General features: G+C 33.3%; 1 protein-coding gene across 1 annotated transcript in view; it reads right to left on the bottom strand.

The window, feature by feature from the left end:
* Positions 1-21,962, bottom strand: part of FAT4 (FAT atypical cadherin 4) — a 251,864-nt gene that overhangs the window by 106,417 nt on the left and 123,485 nt on the right. The window contains exons 2-6 of the mRNA XM_006887552.1: positions 19,985-20,116; positions 14,072-14,333; positions 11,837-12,187; positions 4,213-5,135; positions 2,643-2,817 (exon numbers count right to left, since the gene is read on the bottom strand). Coding sequence (XP_006887614.1) covers positions 2,643-2,817; positions 4,213-5,135; positions 11,837-12,187; positions 14,072-14,333; positions 19,985-20,116 — 1,843 coding nt within the window. The remainder of the gene's footprint in view (positions 1-2,642; positions 2,818-4,212; positions 5,136-11,836; positions 12,188-14,071; positions 14,334-19,984; positions 20,117-21,962) is intronic.

The raw sequence follows: 21,962 nt of genomic DNA, 5'->3' as shown, positions 1-21,962 counted from the left end.
ACAGGACAGAGTGGAGTTTAGGGCTGTTGTACCTAGGGTCGCTATGAGTCGCAGGCGACTCGACGGCACATAACAACAACAACCTAGTTCATTTTGTTATGTTCCATCCCCAGTTCACTTTGCCATGCACCTTTTACTCTGGACTTTAATACATATAATGCTCAATCATATATTCCTTTTAAACAGTTCTTTCGTCATTTGTTCCAATACAGTGTGCACTATTTATCTCCTCTTTTCTTAATTCCTCCCAATCCTCATTTAAGTCCTGTTTTTATCAGTATTTATCCTTTTGTGACTGAGTAATATTTTCTGAGTTCCTTGTTTTTCAGTGCTGTTTAGTATCCCATTTTATGACTATACCACAGTTTTTCTATCCATTCATTTGCTGATGGACACTTGGGTTGCTTCTATCCTTTTGCTATTGTGAATAATGCAGCAATAAACATGGTTGTGTATATATCTGCTTGGGTGTCAGTTCTGGTTTCTTCAGGGTATATTCCAAGCAGTGGAATTGCTGGGTCAAATGGTATTTCTATTTCCAACTTTTTGAGAGAGTGCCATACTACCTTCCATAGTGGTTTACATCCAATTTACACTCCCACAAGCAGTAAGCAAGGGTTCAAATCTCTCCACAACCATGCCAGCACTTGTTGTTTGCTGTTCTGTTGAACTTTACTATTATTACTAGGGTAACATGATATATCATAGCTGTTTTTATTTGCATCTCTCTTAGAGCTAGGAATTTTGAACATTCTTTCATGCCATCTGAATGCCTTCTTTGATGAAGTGTCTATTCATATCCCTTGCCCATTTTGCAATTGGGATATTGACCTTTTCCTTGTTGAAGTGCTGTAATATTCTATAAATTTTAGATAGAAGTCTCTGTTCAGATATGTCATTACCAAATATTTTCCCCAATGTGTGGGTTCCATTTTACCCTGATGGGAAGGTATTGATATGCATAGGTATTTGATTCTTAGAAGGTCCCATTAATCTATTTTATTGTCTCCTGGTTGTAGGTTTTTCAAGACTCTTCTTGGAAGACTGTTCATATTGTGGATTAGGATTTCTAGAGTTCTTCTGAGCTTTTCTCTGATGAAGTTTATAGTCCTTGTTCTTACTCCTAGGTCTTAAATCCACTTTGAGTTGGGTTTTGTGTATGGTGTGAGCTGTGGGTCTTGCTTGAGTTTTCAACAGATAATTTTCTAATTGTACCAACACCATTTGCTAAAGAGGCTGTTGTTTCCCCACCCAACTGATTTTGTTTCCTTGTCAAAGATCAGTTGACCACAGACAGATGAGCTGATTTCTGGCTTCTAAATTCTATTCCATTGATCTATATGCCTATCCCTGGATGTGCCATGCTGTCTTGAAGACCTTGGTTGTATAGTAGGATTTGAGAAGGTGGACAATCTCCTCTCATTAAATTAATTGCCTGTGAAAATCTCTGGAAGATGAGTTATAAATCTCTTTTGACTCAATGGTACACACAATATCAACAGTATGAACACAGGACCCAAAGTGTCCTATATATTGCTCTATAATGGTTTGCATACAAAATTTATACATTGCATTTAAACATTGTTTCTTTTATATACATTCTTGTTTCTACACATTTCTCTAGTCACATTGTGTTTTATATGATAATTTTAATACACTATGTTTTAGAAAATTCATCACCAATGAGCATGCTCACCATTACCCTGCCTTTTCAGGGCCCTACTGATCTTTCCTAATTCCTTCACACCCTCCCTCTGCCCACCAAACTCTGAGAACTCGTGATTTCTTCTCTGAGCTCCCTTCCTCTCTCCCCTTCCTCTTTTAGACTTCTGTATCCATCTTACAAGTAATCCTTCTATTACAACAGAAATCTATTACAATAGTAATCATTCTTTTACAATAATGGTCATATGCAGTATTTGTCCTTAAGACACTGAGTTAGGTCGTTCACCATCACTAGCCTTTCCTCCTTTAAGATTTACAGCTTCAGAAACCAGATGGTTAGAATAACGTTTATGGCAATGAGATTGAAGTTTACTTATGAGGTTTTATTAAGTTGATTGCAGGAGTTTAAAATGTTGGAAAACCAAAAGGATTCTAAGAAAGAAAAGGATTTCTTTTCATGAGCCATTAGAAAGATTCTGGTAATTTTAAAAAACTGCCAGAGTGCTTTGGATGCCTTCTGGCTCAGATAGTAGAGTATTAAATTTTACTCAGAGATATAGGCAAGGACTCATTATTTGTTACAGGAAGATAACTGCCTATTTTAAAAAGTCGTCACTTCTCTGGTAGTCTAGTGGGTAAGGAGTTGCACTGCTAACCCAAAGGCTGGAAGTTCGACTCCATCAGTTGTTCTGTGGTAGAATAATGGGAAATCTCCTTTCGCACGATTTATAACTTTGAAAACCAACTAGAGGTTTAGCTATGGGTCAATTCCAATTCTATGGCGAGTGAGTGAATGAGTGAACATACACGTTCCACAAAGTAGTAGACAAATTATCTGAAAACACAAATTATAGATATGCTCAGAGAGAGAGTTCAAGGCATTAGTAAATTCAACAAATATTGAATTCGATAGTGGATAAAATGGTTCAGTTATTCACATAATACAGAACTGCTAAACAAGGATATAACTGACTTACCTGAATCTGTAGCTGTTACTATCAAGAGAAAATGCTCCTTTGATTCCCTGTCCAGACTCTGTGTTACTTTAAGTTCTCCACTGGCTGAGAGGGTAAAGACATTGTCTTCGTTACCACCAAGTAGAACATATGAGAGTTTGCTGTTAGTACCTTGATCATCATCCCTGGCCAACACCTAGGAGACAGAAAGGGTGTAAGTAAAACTAATTTCATGAAACCCCTAAGCTACAAAATAATTCTTAAAAATAACAATGCAAAGGTTTTTGTACTAAAATGTAAAGATTTCAATGATGTATTTTTAATTTTTCATGTTAAAAAACATGGTGCAGAACAATCTGTATTATACAAACTTGTTGGTGTCATACATAAAATATTTACACAGCATTTTTTAAGTACTCATAAATTGAATAGTAGCTTTACCTATGACATGAGATTTATTAAGGGGAAGAGATAGACTTTTTTTATTGTGTACAAATAAACTTACACTTCAAAGAAAATAACTTCACTTCTATGAAACTGATAAGATATTGAATATCTTTTCCTATAAGAAAGACTGTAATAAAAATAAATACATAAATAATGATATGAATGAACATAGTTATGACTAAAATATCATGTTTTAATCTATACAATAATAATTTGGTTCTTGGGCAGTGTCTTCCTTCTTAAAACTTTCCTTTTCAGATTTTGCTGCATCTGAAATTGAGCAACTCTAGAAGAGCATGAGGAATATGTTCATGAAACATTGTGGTGTGAAGAGTTTGGTATCCATAACGGTTTATCGAACCATTGCCTTTAACTTTGTCATGTGGTTGGGCAGGAATATGTGAATTGGTCATGTTAGCCTATCCACAAGGGCATTGGCTAGTCTCACCAGCCCACAAGGAGACTGGCTAGTCTCCCCATTAAATTGAGCAGATCTTGTAGCAAAAGGAGGAATCCCGCCACCAGAAAGGAACAAGCAAAAGAATGCAAATTGTCCTTCAGGACCAAAGCAGCAGCCATACCAGCTGAAGGAGAATGACCAAAGACCCAACATGAAACAGAGGTGATCTTGGGACTGCTATCCCTCCATGGACACAGAGCTAAGAGCCACTGTTCAAGTCTGTTGGACAATTGGAATGTCCAATTGGAATTGTGTGTGTGTGTGTGTGTGTGTAGGCATAATTAATAGGGCTGAAAATTTTGTAACACTAGCCAAGAGCTGTGAGGGGCAAGGGTGAGGTGCCTTGCAAGCATATTTCAGGAGTTGTCCTGACTGACTGTATTCTGCTACTAGGCTCTTGAGTTCCCCAATATCATTCTATGTGGTCTGTGAGCTACTTGCACTGGATTTTGGACTCAGTAAAGCAGTAGACAGAAAGAGGTATGGGAGCATGGGGAACATGCCTGACCTCATGGGAACTGGTTTGGTGTTGTGTGACAGTTCTCCTTTGTGAAGCTGACAAAGATAAGATATAGTTCCAAAGTGGCCCTTTGCTTCTACAAACAAGAACATGGTGACAAATGGTGCTTTCAAATAGATTATTTTTTTTTGAAAATAAAATCTGTTTTACATAAATATACTTACCTGAAGAATTGTACTAGGTAGAGATTCTAAATTCTCAGGGATATTTACAAAGTATGGTGAAAGCTCAAATACTGGAACAAAATCATTAATATCTTGGAGAACAATGTTGACAGTCGAGGTGTCAGTTCTTGGGGTACTACCCCGATCAGTTGCTTGAACAGTTAAAAAATACACAGGAGTCTTTTCTCTATCTAAGGGCTTAGCCACAGTGATGGCTCCTGTAACAGAGTCGATTCGAAATTCCTGATTGGTATTTCCTTCAATAATGCCATAGCGAACTTGTCCATTTGTACCTTCATCCTCATCTGCTGCATAAACTTGTATTATATCTGTTCCAGTAAGAGTGTTTTCATTAATTTCCACTTTATACAAAGCCTGTGCAAAGACAGGATTATTATCATTGATGTCAAGTACCATAACTATAACCTCTGAAGATGAAGAGAGAGGTGCATGACCTTTATCTGTAGCCACCACTTTTAGTGTATAATTAGATACTTCTTCTCTATCCAATTCTCCAGTGAGTCTCACTTCACCATCGATGGTCCCAATACTGAACTTGTTCCCCAAAGGGTTCAATAAGGTATACTCAATATAGCTGTTTGGACCACTATCTGGGTCAGTTGCTTGAGCTTTGAAAATAACAGTATCTATTGGAGTGTTTTCTGGAACGTATGTCAATTTTGGGGAAAGGAATGTTGGCGGGTTGTCATTTACATCCAGCAAAATAATGGAGACTTGAGCTGTGCTTGTGAATCTAGAGGCTGGAAGCTGTGGCAGATCATGCACCTGAATCACCAGATTGTAGAAGGACTGACTTTCTCGATCCAAAGCTTTTGCCACTTTCAGTACACCATGTTTGTCAATTGTAAATTGTCCAAGGCTATCACCTGAAGCAATGGAATATGCCAGCTGAGAGTTGATACCTGAAATTGAAGAAGAAAATACAATTTTTAAAAATATTTGTTGAGTGTAGACTGGAATGCAATAAAACTTCTGGCTTGTAATTTTACATATTTTAGAAATGAAGTCCCAAGCATATGTTATGAATAATTTAACTAAATTTTGTTGCTGCTCTTGGTTTGTTTCATTATTTAGCACGTAATACACATAGCTCTTTTCTTGGATAACTTTTGATCTTAAGGGGCAATTACAATCTGGTGAGCCAATGATTCATTTTCTGCTTGCTATTTACTACAGTGTTGAAATGTTAAATCACAAAACTAAAGAGAAGAAAAATATTCCAAAGGGTGGATATTTTCTTACCCATTTCCTTATTTCTATCACATAATTCCTGAGGGCCTAACAGTAAGTATGCCACAATCTATAGTATTAGTCAAATGTTTATAACTTCAGTAATTTATTGAGGCCAACTTCAATTTTCAGAGAAGGGTAATAAAATTTTCTGATGTACGGCATTAGTCATGGATGCTTTAAGTCTACTTTTACATTTCTTGTCAGAACCAATAAATACTTTTTAATTCCTATTAAGCATCTGGCCAAGGAATGGTCTTTGAGAAAATATTTCTCTCAGATTTTAACACATATATGGATATATGTTTTAACAAATATATATATATATATATATATAACACATTTGTACATATATTTAAAAAAATTTTAGCAATGCAATAATAAATACAAGGCTGGAAACATACATTAATATGTTATTGTTGAGAATGATTAACTCATGTTATCATTGGAATTGGTTCACTGATGTTATCATAGGGATTGAGTTGTCTATCATTTATCTCCTATACTCTTCAAGAATTTCTGTCACTTTTTAAAGTTTAAAAATTGAATTTATTATTATTATTTCAGAAAATAGAAAACAAATGAACTGTATTTTAACAGAGATGATGAAGACAATGAACTCTTTGAGCATACAATTAAAAAATGTATGCCACAATTCTTGAAAACAGAAATGTAAGATTCATTTCATCAGAAGGTTACTTTCTTGACTACTAATAATTCCACGTACATTTCTATATTTATTCCAAGAATGTTGAGGATATTATAGGATATTATGTGAATAAGAATACTATTCAACTACATAATCATTCCTTAGTACATTTTTGTATATCTGGAAGTAGCAAAAGTCTACTAAGTACTGTGAATTACTTATTTTTATCTATTACCTATAATATTCACTTGTCAAGAGCCTTCTAAAATAAATTCATCACAAATTCTTTTTTTTCCCCTTGAAAAAGTCTTTCTCAAAACTCTATGAACATGTGAGTTCTATATGCTTTCTCGTGAACTTTATCAGGTTCTTTGCAAAGGGAAGCTTACTTAAATAACTAAGTAGTTTCTTCTCTAAATATACAGACAGTTCTTTACTAAAGTGCTAGAAATACCCCCTTTTCAGTGGTTTGATTTTCTTTGTCTTGCACACTCTTATATGTGCTAGTGCTGAGGGAAATATTTATGAAGACAATATTGTTACTAACTTAATGACAAAAATTTTCTTGGGTAAGTAGACCTTTGATAAGGTAGGGTTTTCCTCCAATGTATATGTTACAGATTTTGCCTTTATAGTCTACTTAATATTTCTAATAAGTGAAAAAAGAAGTTCTAGGATTCAGAAGACTTAGGATTTGATAATGAGGAGGAACAAGGGTAAATCAAGCTAATGGGGGCTATAGGTCAGCTGACTGGCGGAAAGAAAACAACTTTAGGACCTTTGTAGAAGATCAACAGCTTACTTTCATTCCTCATTATAAAATTCCAAACTCTTTGCAGCATAAATACTCCCAATAATTGTTGACAATATTATATATACTTATTCTATTATTACATATTTGATTATAAATTTAATTACTATCTAGAGATATTATCTATATTTTTATTGTAATGCTTATCTGTCAATATTAAATTCATATTCTTTGGGGCACATGAAATAAAAATTTACACACAAGATCACCATTGGAAAACAAAGTTTTGAAAACATCAAAATGAAAGCAATGGCAATGAGCAAAGATGTAAAATTTGTTTCAGAAAAAATGCATAAAATCTTTGATGTCTCTAGTCAAAGAAATATTAGAAATTTGGGGGGGTGGGGGGAAATGGTACGTAGATATCAATCGACGGCAGAGTTTTTCTCTGTAAATCAACTGGAAAGTGGGCAATTAGGCCAGAAAACTGCGTGGTCTTAGTTCACTCTTTATGCTACTTCCTTGAGTAAACAACCAAATTGCAGAAGCAAAACAGAAACATGATACCAAGATTTTATAGTCTTGTTGTAAACAGCAGTACAGTCGCTTTTAAAAAAAAAGTTGGTAAGAGATGAGTGTGAGGAAGTAATAAACAATTCTACTTTAGCTACAGTCAAGGAAAAAGAAAAACTTGATTTTTATATAGAAATGTAGAATGGCAAATAAAATATAGCAGGTAATAACATTAAATGACCTAAAAATAACTATCTTTGCGGAAATAAGCATTAACGTTAACATACATCAATGTGTTGCAAAAATTTCTGTACTACCATCTAAGAAAGTGCTATCATTTCAGAAACTGAATCTTAATTGCTACAATTATGGGCCATGGAAATAATTTACATTTTCTAAACTGTTAGAAAATGGTTTTGTTAATCTGAAACAAGTCTCATAAATATGTCTGCTACAAATGCTTTACATATAGAAAAAATGTGCTGACATACAGAATTCAAAATTCTCCCTGAACATTGGGATAATACTAAAAAAAAAAAATAGGCTCTTAGCCTTATTTTTTTTCCTCTTACTCTTTTAAGAAAATATCCACACCATGAAAGAGTATATACATTATTTTTAAATTTTGTAATTTATCTATAGTGTTGGGATTTGAAATTAGTGGGCTTTTAGCCTAGCAAAAAGTCTTGGTGGCATGTCCAATAGATAGAGATTGGTGGTTCCAGTCCTTCAGCCACTTCACAGGAGAAAAATGAGGCAGTCAATTTCCACAAGATTTGCAGCCTTGAGAACTCTACGGGCAGTCTTTCTCAGTCCTACAGGGTCACTATGAATTTCAACAGACTCAATGGCAACATATTTTTGGTTGGAACCAAACATTTTTAAATTTAAGACAGTTTAATATTTGTCATTTTTTTGCCTAATTGTTTAAGCAAGATCTTACTCTATGATTATTCCTGGCAAATTTATGTGTGTGTTTTTAATTTTTTACTTAGTTTAGTCTCATGGATAATTTAGTTCTAGGATTTATAGTAAATGCAATATGTATCAATCTTTGTAATTGTTCTACATTCAAAATATGTGTATATTTATTCCTGCATGACATCAACAAAGACCAAGTATAGAACAACTCCTTACATGGTCGTCATGCATGAAACTGTTTCAGATGAAACATTCATTTTTTAGAAATTTAATGAAATAGAAGTCATCAGATTATTGGAATACAAATCCACTTCCTAAACAACATACCTCTGGAAATTATGAACTTTGATAAATGTCGATAGTTGTAGAGGAGCTTCAGGCCTTTTGTTCATAGGGTCGCTATGAGTCGTGCTCGACTTGAAGGCAATCAACAGAAACAACTCTCTTTCTCTCTCTCTCTCTCTCTCTCTCTATATATATATATATATATTTTTTTTTTTGTACTACTACAAAGGTTACTGAAAAAAAAATTAATATGAAGAATGTATAAAGATTGGTTTTTGTATCATAGTAAAACGAGTCCTTGGGAGAAGGGGAATGTGGAAGCAACATTTCTTTGCTAGGTAGTCATTATTCATACATGTTCCAAGGCTTGTAACATGATGATACTATTTCCTCGTATTACCACCATTCCAATATTGTTTTGTTGTTTACTAGTTGCCATCTCCACACATTCATCTATTACAAGATTCATAAAGGGATCAAATCCTTGTAATATTCCTTGGACATGCCTGCCACAATTTAATGTCAATGATAACTTCTTCACCATAAATTTTCTGAAACCCAGCAGGTGAGCTTTGCTAATTTTGCCTACACAGAAGACTCAAAGCAGCATTCAAGCAGAATATGCATCCTCCAAAAAATATATGTATATATGAACAAAAGGCCTGAAACCTTTTTTTATAACTATCATCACTGATTTTACTGCTTAATTATAAAAATATTCCTACATGACTCTCAACAGAAAATTACATTTATTTCTAGAATAATAGCAAAGTAACTATTAAAGTCAGAATATTTCTAAGGTGGTCAAATTTATTATATCTTATGTCAATATTTAGCTGTATGTATGAGAGCTCTGAAATTAACTGCTCCAGTACTTTCTTGTGCTAATTGTGCTGTATGTATTCTTATTACATGATCATACTACCTGACGTTTTATTGTTAAAACTTAAGATATAAATAACAGATAATGTTATTTTAATTTTAATGCAAAATTTATTCATCTCAGTAGTTGACAGTTTTATTTTATCAGAATTTTTATAAATACCAATATTAATGTATTTAATTTAAAAATGCCTATGAAAATACCAATTGAGAAGTATTTAGTATGTTGTAATTTTTAATAAACAAGTTTACTCTTTTACATTCTTATCACTATCCTTGAAACTAAAAAACAATGAGAACTTTGCCATATATTTTTAAGTCCAGGTACAGGAAATTACATTGATAAAAGTATTCAAAAGTAAAACAATGGCTACATGTAGCCTGAATGTAGCCCAACAACACAATTACAGAAGGAAAAGAAAAATACTTCAGTCAATTGTTACATACAGTGTAATATTTAAGCATATTTTAAACAAGCAAGGTCTCTTATTTTCTCTTTTACTTTCCCCCTACATTTTAAGTTAAGATGCTATATAAAATACTCTAAAGCAGTACACAAAGCCATGACACAATGGTCTTTCTGTAATATATAACTAAGAAGTAACAAACAACATGGAAACGCCTTATAGAAGATTTGGGTACCCTCACTGGAACAAATACAAATGTAGGAATTTATAATGAAATTGTAAGTTGTCATATTCCAAGAGTAGCTAAACTAAATCAAATTTCTGACTCCAGAGATGTTAACTTCCCAAATTTGTTATTAGAGATTACTATTACTAAATTACTTATGTACTGTCTTGTCAAAAATGAGGCATAGCTGACCTTCCAGCAAGTTTTCAGAAGCAGTACACGGGACTGGAGGAGATTGTCTATCCTTCTCCCGTAGAGGAGCAGGTGGATTTGATTCACATGTTTTCAGCTTGGCAGCACAGCTCCTTCGAGATCAATATTAATCCCATCTAATAATTTAATTTTAACTAATTCTAAGAGTTGGGCTGTTGTAATATAAGAAATATAGGGAACATTGGAAAAAGGATGAAAGTCACAAAACTGCCGGGGACTTTTGTTCATAGGGTCGCTGAGTCGCCTAAGAATAGACGGCACTTAACAACAACACAGGGAACATTACTCTGAAGCCATATTTTTGTAAAAACTAAACAAATATGAGTTGTTATTACAAGTAATTCTAGGAAATTAGGCATAAGGCTTTGCTTCCAAAAAGTCACAACCCCGAAATATGTAGCCTTTCTACTCTGCTCACCTGGGGCAGAACAACAACAACAAAAAAATGATTACTGATATTGTTGTTGTTGTTGTTCAGTGCCGTTGAGTTGCAGGCGACTCATAGCGACCCTATGAAGGAGAGTCCTTGACGCTTGGGTGCCTTTCATCCTCTCTACAGGTTCATAGGTTTTCCGGAGTCAAGCTATTACGGAAGTGGATGCCACTCCGCCTTGCGAGCTTTACTGATATTACTATTAGCAATTTTAATTGTTGTTATGTCCTGTTGGGTCAGAATCAACTCATCTTTAACCCTCCACAGTAGTACTAGTTTAGAAATTATATCTCAAAATCAATGTCATGGGTATATCACCAGGGATTTCTTCTCAGGCAAGAAATCTGTTTTTCTCTAGAAAACTATTCCTAGTTTTTTCCAATGATAAAATATGTAGCTGCATCTAGTGGAAGGGAAAGCAATCCGCTCACTTCCAAACAGGTCATTTAGAGAATGATAACCTGGCTGATGTTATGCACAATATTATATATTTTACAAAGTATATATGCATGAGTATGCCTTGTTAAACAAGTTTTATAAGATAGGCTAGGGCAGCAATCAGAATTTGCCAAATGTTTCCAAGATAGGTATCAATCAAATATGTAAATTATCTATTCAGTGAAAATTATTCAACTTTATTATAAATCATAATCATAAATTAAAGAGATCAGGAAATAAAAACATTATTTAAATCAGACTGAAATATCATTAGTATTTTTCAGTGAGAAATGTAAGATGTATTTTTACACTTTATTTTCTGTTAATGCATTAACTTTCTTTTCTTTCCAAATGTTATCCTAGATGGAAATGTATTATTTGTCAGAATAAAAACTTACTAAATATTTGTTGTAAGACTTCTACATTACTAAACTTCAATAGTATCATAAAAATAGATTTTAAAAAGCTTATAAAAAAGAATAATACATACTGCATTAACTAATATAAAGAATTTAATTGGTAAAGTATTAAAAACTTGGTTTGTTATAAATAATTTTTTCATACATATTCACATAATTGAAAGAGCAATTTTCAACAAAAATCCTTATTTCTAACAAAGTTTCATTCTTTAAAATAAGTTAAATAAAATACGTACCATCATCTGCATCAGTAACATTAAACACAAGGACAGCAGATCCTAGAGGTAGATTCTCCATTAATGATGTGCTGTAGGAATTCAAGCTGAATACAGGTGGGTTATCATTTACATCGAGTATATTGAAATAAACCCTGACGGTAGTGTACTGTCCCCCACCATCTTCAGCTCGAATAGTGAGGATATAATATTGCTGTGTTTCATAATCCAATACTCGAGTCAAATTAAAGACTCCAGTAACTGGATTCAGGAAAAATATGCCATCTTCATCATCTTCATTTACAATATATGTAATTTCTCCATTCACACCAGAATCATCATCTTTAGCTAAAATAGCCGCTACCAAAGACCCTATCAAAAAGAATAAACAATAATGTGTAATTAGTGGAACAAAGATCATTGCTAAGGAAACATATTCAAAGACATCAAAAAATTTTTCTTTATATAGTAAGTTATTACAAGAAGACAATTAATTCATATATGTGGATTTATACTAAAATTTCCAAGAATTACTAAAACATATACCATATGAGATAGCTAAATGATCTCATGTTGTGGTGTGAGTGAATTGTTCTAAGAAATAGCTCATATTTCTCATAAACTTTGGCAATGTTGCCAGGAGGGACCAGTCAGTCCTTAGAGAAGGCTATCATGCCTGAAAGTGTAGAGGGTCAGTGCAGAAGAAGGCACTGGGTGGGATGGATTGACACAGTGACTGTGGCAATGGGGTCAGATGTGTTAGAGATGGTTAGGTTGGCTTAGAATAGGGCAAGGTTCAGACCTGTTATATACAGTCACTGTGAATCATAGTCAACTTGAAAACACACAGTAATAACAACAATCATAATTCTGGCAGTAGATTTCTAATCAACATTAAGAATTCATCAGCTTATTGATGAATTAATTGAGATATAATAGATCCCTAGAGTCAGGCACTGGAAATTCCAAGTAATTAAATATACTTATGCCCTGGTGGGTATGTCACTTTCCTGATCATTGCTGTAGTTGAGGTAACAAGTAAATGCTACAGGGATTTAATGAATGGCATAACCCCCCCGCCCCCCAACTTGAGGAGGAAATGAAAAACTACTGTGAGAAGTTATTTCTGTTAGGTGCTGTAAAATTGACTCCATGTCTTAGAGAGATTTCTATTAGCAATGGAAGCTATGGTAGCTTAGTGGGGGAAAAGGGTTGTGTTGCCAACTCAAAGGCAGACAATTCAAATCCACAAGGTACTCCATGGGACAAAGATGGAAAATCTCCCACCACGCAGTTTACAGTCTCTGATGACTAGCTAGAGAATCAGATCCAACTTGATTGCAATGAGATGCTGGGTTGTTTGGTTTGTGGGTTTTTTTGTGGTTTTGGGATTTTTTTTAATAGAAATTGTATGTACAACAGATTGAAATTTTGCTCCGTTCTACACTCCCTCACAATCTTCACTGTGTTTAAATCTACTGTTTCAGTCACTTACTATGTTGCAGCAGTCTACCTTAATTACATGGATGGAATGAAGCTTTAAGAAACAATTAGAAGTAATCCTCTCTATACATTTAATTCTTCCTGCCATCAGTTTCTCAAATAGATGCTTTATTATGCAAATGCATTGCAAATGTAACTGAGACTGTACTTCAATTTTAAATAAAAATTTTCAATAATGAATGTGAGGACATTAGATACATGTACATCAGATGTTCATATTCACCAATTTTAATAAATGTCCAAAGACTATGTTTCAGAATCAACTAATATCTATTGAGCAATTAAAATTCATCTAGACACATGTTAGCAAAATAACGTTTTCAAATTAATCTTTTCTTTGTTATAACAGAAACTTTTTTTCACTTTATAAAAGGAATTGAATCTAATATTCCTTGAGTAAATGAGTATTTACACTACTTCACAGATTTGTATGTGTTTTATCTGTGCATTCTAAAAACAACAACATGATCATGTAATACATTTTAAAGTGGCAAGCAATGTAAAACTGTCGGTACAAAAATTATTAATGAATTACGAATATTTCCCATATAGAAATATTGAAAATGTTGACCAAATACCTAATCTAATCTGCTCTCAAAAGTCTAGTGATTTACTTAAAACTTTTACTAACAATAATGAAAATACTTGTCAGTTGTTTTTTGTTTTTTTTTTAATAAGTGGTAAGTGATGGTAAAAACTGATCACTAACTGAGATGAGTAAAAAATGTCCACATAAATGGGACAGGGACCTACCAGGGCTTGTGTCTTCTGGGATGTCAAAAGAGTACACAGGTCTTGAGAACTTGGGTATGTGATCATTCACATCACTGACAGTTATATTAATCCTCATATCGGAAGATTGAAGGCCATCATCTGCACGGACCAACAGTGAATATTTGGAGCGACGTTCCCTGTCCAACCTCTTGGTTGCTATTAGATCTCCAGATTCAGGGTCAATACGGAAACTATCATCAGCTCCACTGATGATAGTATATGTGACGAGAGCATTTGCACCCTAAGAAATAAAAGACCAGACATCTGAACTAACAGACTTAGTACATTAAGAGCATCACTCACAGTCTATAGCATATTTATATTATACTTAATTGAAAAATTTCTGATAATGTATTGCAACATGTATAGCATTTATCATTCCATTAAATAGTAAAATAAATATGTGATCCATCTTATATGTAGAAATTAACTCAAATAATTTTTGTTGAGTTGGAGCCTACTCATAGCTGGACCTCCCTGAGTTTATAAGACAAAAAAACAGATAGAAAAGACTATGAATATTTCTGCTTTGGAGTCAGTGGTAGAATTAAATCAAAGAGGCTGTTTTTGAGTTAGTGGAACAACTACCTATGTACTAGGCCAATACTGTTAAAATACCCTGTGGTATAGATTGAAAAGGTATGGAGATAGGACACATCCCTGGCATACACCCTTCCCAATTTTGAGCCACATGCAATGTTTACTTGCTCTGTTCTGACAAGTTCCTCCTGGTCCAAGTATAGGTTTTGCATAAGCACAATCAAATGTTCTGGGATTCCCATTTTTTCGCAGTCAGCCACAGTGTGTTGTGATCCACACAGTCAAATGTTTTTGCATAGTCAATGAAACACGTACAGGCATTCCTCTGATACTCCCTGCTTTCAGCCAAGATCCATCTAACATTAGCAATAATATCCTTTGTACACAGCCTCTCCTAAACCAATGATATACAGTAACAACAACAAAAACATTCTCCATACATCTTTATTTCTACAGAATCCATATACCTTTTCCTTCCTCATCATGATCCTTACAAATAGTGTGAGATAAAAACCCTCACTCTTTCAATAGTGTCATTAGAGGTGTTTGCTATCTTTTTTAATAGCACTCACAGCCAATCTTAAAATTCTGTAAAGCAAGTTCCTTTAAGCACATTTTAATTTAGCAATGGAAAAGCTGAGTTTAACACATTACTGCACATTTCTCTTGTATATCCAGGTGTACCTGGAGTATATAAAATATTTTGTGTAATTTTATGGTTTTATAAAAATATTAAGCACATTTTTTTTACTTTTAATCTAATCAGATTCTGTATTATTTGTCTTATTTTACCAGGAATTAAATTACTCTTATAATGAAATCTAGGTATAAAAGCAGCTCCATTTGACTCTGACCTGTTACAATGGGAAGTCCTAGGAAAGTAGAGGGAAGTAATGGCAACACCCCATGCAAAGCTATTAAAAAATTGCTTGACAGTTTTTTTCTGTTTACAAAGTGAATGAAACCATTAGCAAAATTACTAAAGTTGTGATAGCTCTACTTGGCAAAAGAAACAACAAAAACAAAAACACAAGACTATGCTGATGAAACAATGTATTTTGTATTCAAAATCAGCTGATGAAGTGAATTAACAGTACTAGGGAATGCCTGAAAATGTCTAGCCAAGAATAATGATTTAATTAGGTCTTTTGAAAGGTCTCTTTATTTATTTAATATCCAAAATACGCAGAATCAGCAAGCCCACGAGAAACAAATATCGTGTTTCAGCTGCAGTGCAGTGGAAATAATGCTGGTTAAAAATATTCTACTCTCCTGAGGGAGCACAGAGACAAAAACACGTGGAAGGAATTCTAAAAGTAAATAGCTATAAATTGCAAAAGCATTTTACAACCTTAACTAACATTTTCAAAAACAAGTATGGTACCATGAAATGAAGTTTCAGTATCCTGCCCTGTTATAAGCATAATAATTTTGTTTTTGAAAGGAACAAGTCACGAGTTTCTGAGAGATATATATCTTGGTCCAACACATGTTTCAAATAATATTTAAATTAAGCTCAACATGTACATGCTGCTTTTCTAAAACAGATTCTTTTGCCCATGCCTTATTTTCCAATGCTGTCAAAGTTTCTCTAACTTACTATTACTCTTAGGGACCTTTGGTGCCCTAGCAGTAAGAAGTTCAAATTCAAACTCACCAGGAGCTCCTTTGGGGGAAAATGGACAGGGTCTAGATTTAGTAACCAAGAATTGTAAAAATGATAAAAGATTATCTTTAGACATGGTTTTCTGATGACACACATAATCTTAATGTTTTCAATAAAGTTATCCATCTGCCAAAATTCATCTACTAGAAAGTTGAATGACAATTTAATGTTATCTTTAAAGCAAAATAAATCCTTTTCACTTTGATATTTATTCCTCTCAAGTTAGACAAAGAAAGACAGCAGAATCATAGCAAGATATTTAGTAATATATTTTTCCAAACTCATTCAAGAGGTTAGATACTGAGATTAATACAGAAAAGAGCCAAAATTTATCTCAAGGTATTATTAATAATAGAAAAGCTATAGGGGGAAAATAGAAAGCAAGCAGTAGCTAAAAACTCTGAACAACATGGGATCCCTAAGTATTCATTCTCTTTGGCTAAGTATTGAAATAAATAATAGTTGTGAAAATATTTAGAGAAAATATACTTAGAAGGAGGCAGCTCCATCAAATTTGCATTAAAAAGATTAAAAGGTCCAACATTTAAAAAAAAAAAAAGGTCCAACATTTATTTTTTATAGAAATGTTCCTTTTTTCTTTAAAGTTGTAGGTATACATACATAATCTCTTTCACAATCTCCTGTCAATTTACACATTGTCAATTTACAATCCTGTCATTCATACACATCAATTCAATATTAGACAATTACATAGAATATAGAGATCCTTGAATCTCAAGTAAAATCACATCCTGCACCTACTGTCAACATCTTTGTTTCCTCTTCAATGACTAACAACCTTCCTTAATTCCTCCTGCTTTATTACATAGATCTATCTTTCCCGTTTTTCTCATAAACGAACTTCAGTCCTATTCTACTTATCATCGCTTGGCATTCAGCATTTTCTTAAAAAAATCAAACAACATTGACCAAAATACTTCTAAAGTGTCTGTGTAATAATCCATGATGAGTTACTTATAATTTAACATTTAAGTTCAATGAATAGAAATAAAGCACACTTAAACCGGTGTTGGTGCAAACATCAAGAGACAGTGATTTTTCTCTTCAAATTGCATGATATAAGTTAAAAATCTCAAAAGCTGAATTTTAAAACAATTCAAGAGTATATACAAAGCACATTCTAAACATACACCCTCACACAGGAAAGATAATTCAGAAAAATAAGCATGAAAGCAGAACTTAATTTCTCTTAAAAGAAAAAAACAGAACAGGGAACAAAATTAAAATAACTTCAACAAAACAGTATTAAAAAGGTTGATGTTTATCTTTCACATAAGCGAACTTTAAGATAAGAATATGATGATTTGAAAAAAATATAAGTGAAATTTATTTGAGATTTAATAAAGCTTGTTTTGGGGAAATTCATTGCAATCTTAATGCACCATAGTCAATTTATTAGAAAATGTAGATTATTATTAACATGAGTGTTGTTTTACTTTTAGAAGAAATTATTTGAAATAAATGTCTTTAATCTGCTATAATCCTACAAAATATATTGCCAATTAAGTAGTAATTGCAAATACAGTTGTTGAATGTGAATTATCTTGAATCAATTGCATTAGATATAATTCTTTTTCTATTGCCAAATGAGTCACTAAAGTGTTGATATGAAATACTCATTATTGCTGACTGAGAGTAAACTAAATGTCATGACTTGAACTACCCAAAAATATATTCTTAATGAAATGTTTTAAAGAAGTGAAATATTAAATTATGTCTGATGAGATCTCAGTAAGAAATAGAAATAATTTTCCATATCACCTTTCTACTGGTCACTATAACGTGCAACATATGTTAACTTTTCCCCACATAAGTTTTAATATTATGCACTAAGCTTAAAAAGCCGAATCTTTTCTAATAGTACAGCAGTGGTCTAAATGTGTTCCATTTACAATATCTTTTTGCAGATTATGTTCTGGCAAAATTTGTAAGTAACTGTATCATTACATTTTTGTGTTGGGTTTTAAAATTAGTCTGTTAGTTTTTAGAATTGCTCATCTTTTTAAAGTTAAATTAATTTACGAGCAGTTTACTTAGCAGTACAAAATAAGTTTTCATCTATTCCCAGAATTTTGACAAAGGAAATGAAATTTTCTCCTGCAAGTCTAAGTTTATAGAAAAAGAAAGAGAGGATACTGGTGTTTTAGAAAGTTAATTCTCTCTCAGAAAACTCCAGAGCATTAATTAAAACCTTGATACAGCAAGGTAGGCAGTATGGCTCTGGAAGCCAGACTGAATTTCATGTATAGAAGCTAGGTTTACAGAAGCTTGTTGGCTGAGACTGGTGAACATTAGGGTTGCTATCATCTACAACTCGACGGCACTTAACAACAATAACAACGACAGCATAGAGACAGCTACATTGGCCTAATAGACAAAAGGTTATGCTACCAAGCCCAAGGTGGGTGATTTTATTCTGCAGCCCTCAGGCCTGGTTTAAAGTTTTTTTTGTGTCAAACATTCTTCTAAGTGATAGAGCAGTGGTCTGTCCATTTGCTGTACAGAGGTTACTCATGGTTCCTGCGATGCTAAACACTGTGACATTGATGTGCTAAATGCGATAATGTTTACCCATGGTGGACAGTGTTTGGTGGAGCTTCCTGATTAAAACAAGCTTGGAAGCAGGAGTGGCATCCACTTCTGAAATGGTTTGCCTCCGGAAACTCTATGAACATGGAGAAACGACCAAAGTTACACAAGTGTTCAGGTCTTTTGTTCATAGGGTCACTATGAGTCATCTACAACTCGATGGCACTTAACAACAACAGCAAGAAAATGAAAATAAACTACAAATTTTTTCATGTTAACTACAAATTACCTAAATTTCTATGTCTATTAATCCAGCATGACTAAACAGTTAATATTAAACTTTAAGTATGAAACATAATAATACAATTTTGCCGCCCAAATTTTATATTAACTAATAAAGATATAATTCTGACCACAAAAGGAATCAACTGAATATTATTATCTTGTCTAGGTAATATTCTTAGAATCTTCAAGATTATAATAGAATTTTTTGTTTTGTTGCATAAATACCTATATGTAATACATGTGTATGAATGTATTTACACAAATAACATTTGCCTTCAATGTGTTTGGTTGTTTGGACTTTTTGGTTTTGTTCTGTTTTAGGTTTTTTTAACCAATCTTATCCTTCTCCTTCCCCATGGGGTAATTTTCTAAACATTTTGTGTAAATTATTTTACAGAAACATGTACAAACACACTAAAAAAAGAAACACAATGTTCCAGCATTACTTAAGATGTTAGAGTGCAAAATAGTTTGCTTTTTTCCTCCAATTACAAATGAAATAAAAAGCAATCCTTAGGTGCTATAAAAATAGCAAACTGGATCACTGAAAGCATGAAAAACAGGGGTGTACCTACAGATAGTTATATTATTTGAGAAAACAAAATAGTTTGGCCAAGAGAGCTGAAGTCCATACAGCAATGAATCGAGTTGTAAATTATACTTTTAAAGCAAGATCATCCCTTGAATAGGCCACATTATAACACACAATATCACATTTCAAGAATTAATGTTCTTCAGAAAAGTGCACAAAGCATTAACTTTATGTTAAGTAATATGTCATAATATAATGAGCATCTTATAAATCACTGCAACATAAAAGTTCCAAAATTTAGAGACAGCTAGTTAGCTACCTCATCAGCATCCAGGGCCGTCAGTTGCATAATCTTGGAGCCATCACCAATGTTCTCCTCTACTGTGAGATCGAGTATGTCTGTTGGAAATACAGGTGGATTGTCATTGATATCTTGAAGTGTTATTTCCACCTAAAATTAGATAAAGAAACAGGCATGAATTAACAAGGATCCTATATGATGCCAATGAAATGGAATTCTAAGAGTCAACACAACTATATCTATGAAAATAAATGAGTCTTCGCATATAACATTCAAACAACACAAATAGTTGTAAAATATTTAAGGACAGTACAAAATCTAAGTAGAGACCATTGATTTGTTGGTTGTCACTGATTAAAATGGTTATCAGGGACTTTACACTAGAAAGTATCCACTGGTTATCCATTATTTTAATTCCCAGATTTATGTACTAGTGAATAACTGCCAAGCCTTAGGAACATCCATAATTCAACAATTAAATATTAGTTCAACACAAAGGAGGAGGTGGCATAAAATACTTCCTGAAATGTTTACATAATTGTTGCCAATGTCTGGGAGGACAAACAAGTTCACATTTTGTCTTAAGAAACAAAATATTTTTCCCCTTTAAAGACTGAGTGTTGGGTAATACACACATAATCTTTGCTACATATGCCTACTATAATCAGCAATTATTTTTATTTGTATCTAAAGTAATCAATCCGTTCAGATGTAATGTTTAGGTAAGCAGCAAATATTAACAGCTTTGTTTGAAATATCCTAGCCAGAGCTATTTGTTTGTTTCCCTATCTAAGAAAATTTGTTTAGCAAGAAAGATTTGTGAAGTTTAAATAATAACTGCAACCATGTGTTTTCTTTTTTAGTGCCAGGTGCTAAAAGCTGAAACTCTAATAAGTAAAGGGAAGACATTCGCTAATAAAATGAAAGCTTCCACAAATGGGTCACAAATTAAGTCATGGAGGAAAAAATCCCATCTGTATATTTAATTGGGTTCATAGGATGAAATTTTATCTTTTATATAGATGCTGTAAAATCCCTGTAAGATTAAATGGTAAAACATGAGTATGAGAAGACAGAGGGGAGGAAAACAATTCTGTTTTCTCTTTCACTGGGGGGCTTAGATGGGAGCATTCAATGAGATAATATTGTAACTATTATATGACAAGGATTGAGCACAAAATATAGAAAAGATACACAATAGAAGAGAAGTTTATTTTTAAAAAAATTCTAGAAATTAGTGTTTAAGTTGTGAAATAATTGAATACCTCTAGTTTCACCTTCTAGTATAAAGAGAATTTTGAACTAAGCACATGGATCAAATTAGTCTAAAGAATGGTTTAAGACACAAAGTCTCTGCAGTTAGAATTCTGCCACCTCTGGTTTTGGTTAGCAACATTCTCTACATCACTTCCTTAAAGAAAACATTCAAAACAGCCACAACTGCAGTCTATAAGAAACATATTTGATTTCACTAGTATTGCAAAGATCATGAGTTTTAGAATTAGGAAACCTGGAATTTAAATTTTGTTCTGCCACTTATTAGATGGGTCATCATGGACATTTAATTTGTCTTAGTTTCAAACTCATCTTAGAATCAATACAGTACTATGTGCTTTCAGGTGTTTCTGACGGCCTAGTTTGAGTTGACTGCTAACTTAACGGTGATTCTGTAGAGGTTCAAATGCACCAGTGACTTTGCTACAGAAAGATGGGCAATCTTGTACCTTGTGATCTGTCGTTGTGTACTGTTTAATTGGAACTGACTCATAACTGATCCTCCAGCAAGTTTCTGGAGCCACTGAAAACCTACTGGAGAGTCAGCTCTGAATCTGTTCCAATTCAATAGGAATGAAAGAGTCAAATCCCATATTTTGTAAAAAGTAGACTTTGATGATACAGGTTAAACTTATTAGCACAATTTCTAGCACAGAAAGGGGTGGGGGATGTAGATATTTTAGTTTCCAAACTGTCACACTGTATCTAGGAGTTGTTAATA

The sequence above is a fragment of the Elephantulus edwardii genome, unplaced genomic scaffold (assembly GCF_000299155.1).
Source record: "Elephantulus edwardii isolate Elephantulus edwardi_28Jun2011 unplaced genomic scaffold, EleEdw1.0 scaffold00058, whole genome shotgun sequence".
Taxonomy (NCBI): domain Eukaryota; kingdom Metazoa; phylum Chordata; class Mammalia; order Macroscelidea; family Macroscelididae; genus Elephantulus; species Elephantulus edwardii.
The sequence above is the reverse complement of the archived record's forward strand: the minus strand, read 5'-3'. Positions and strand labels throughout refer to the sequence as shown.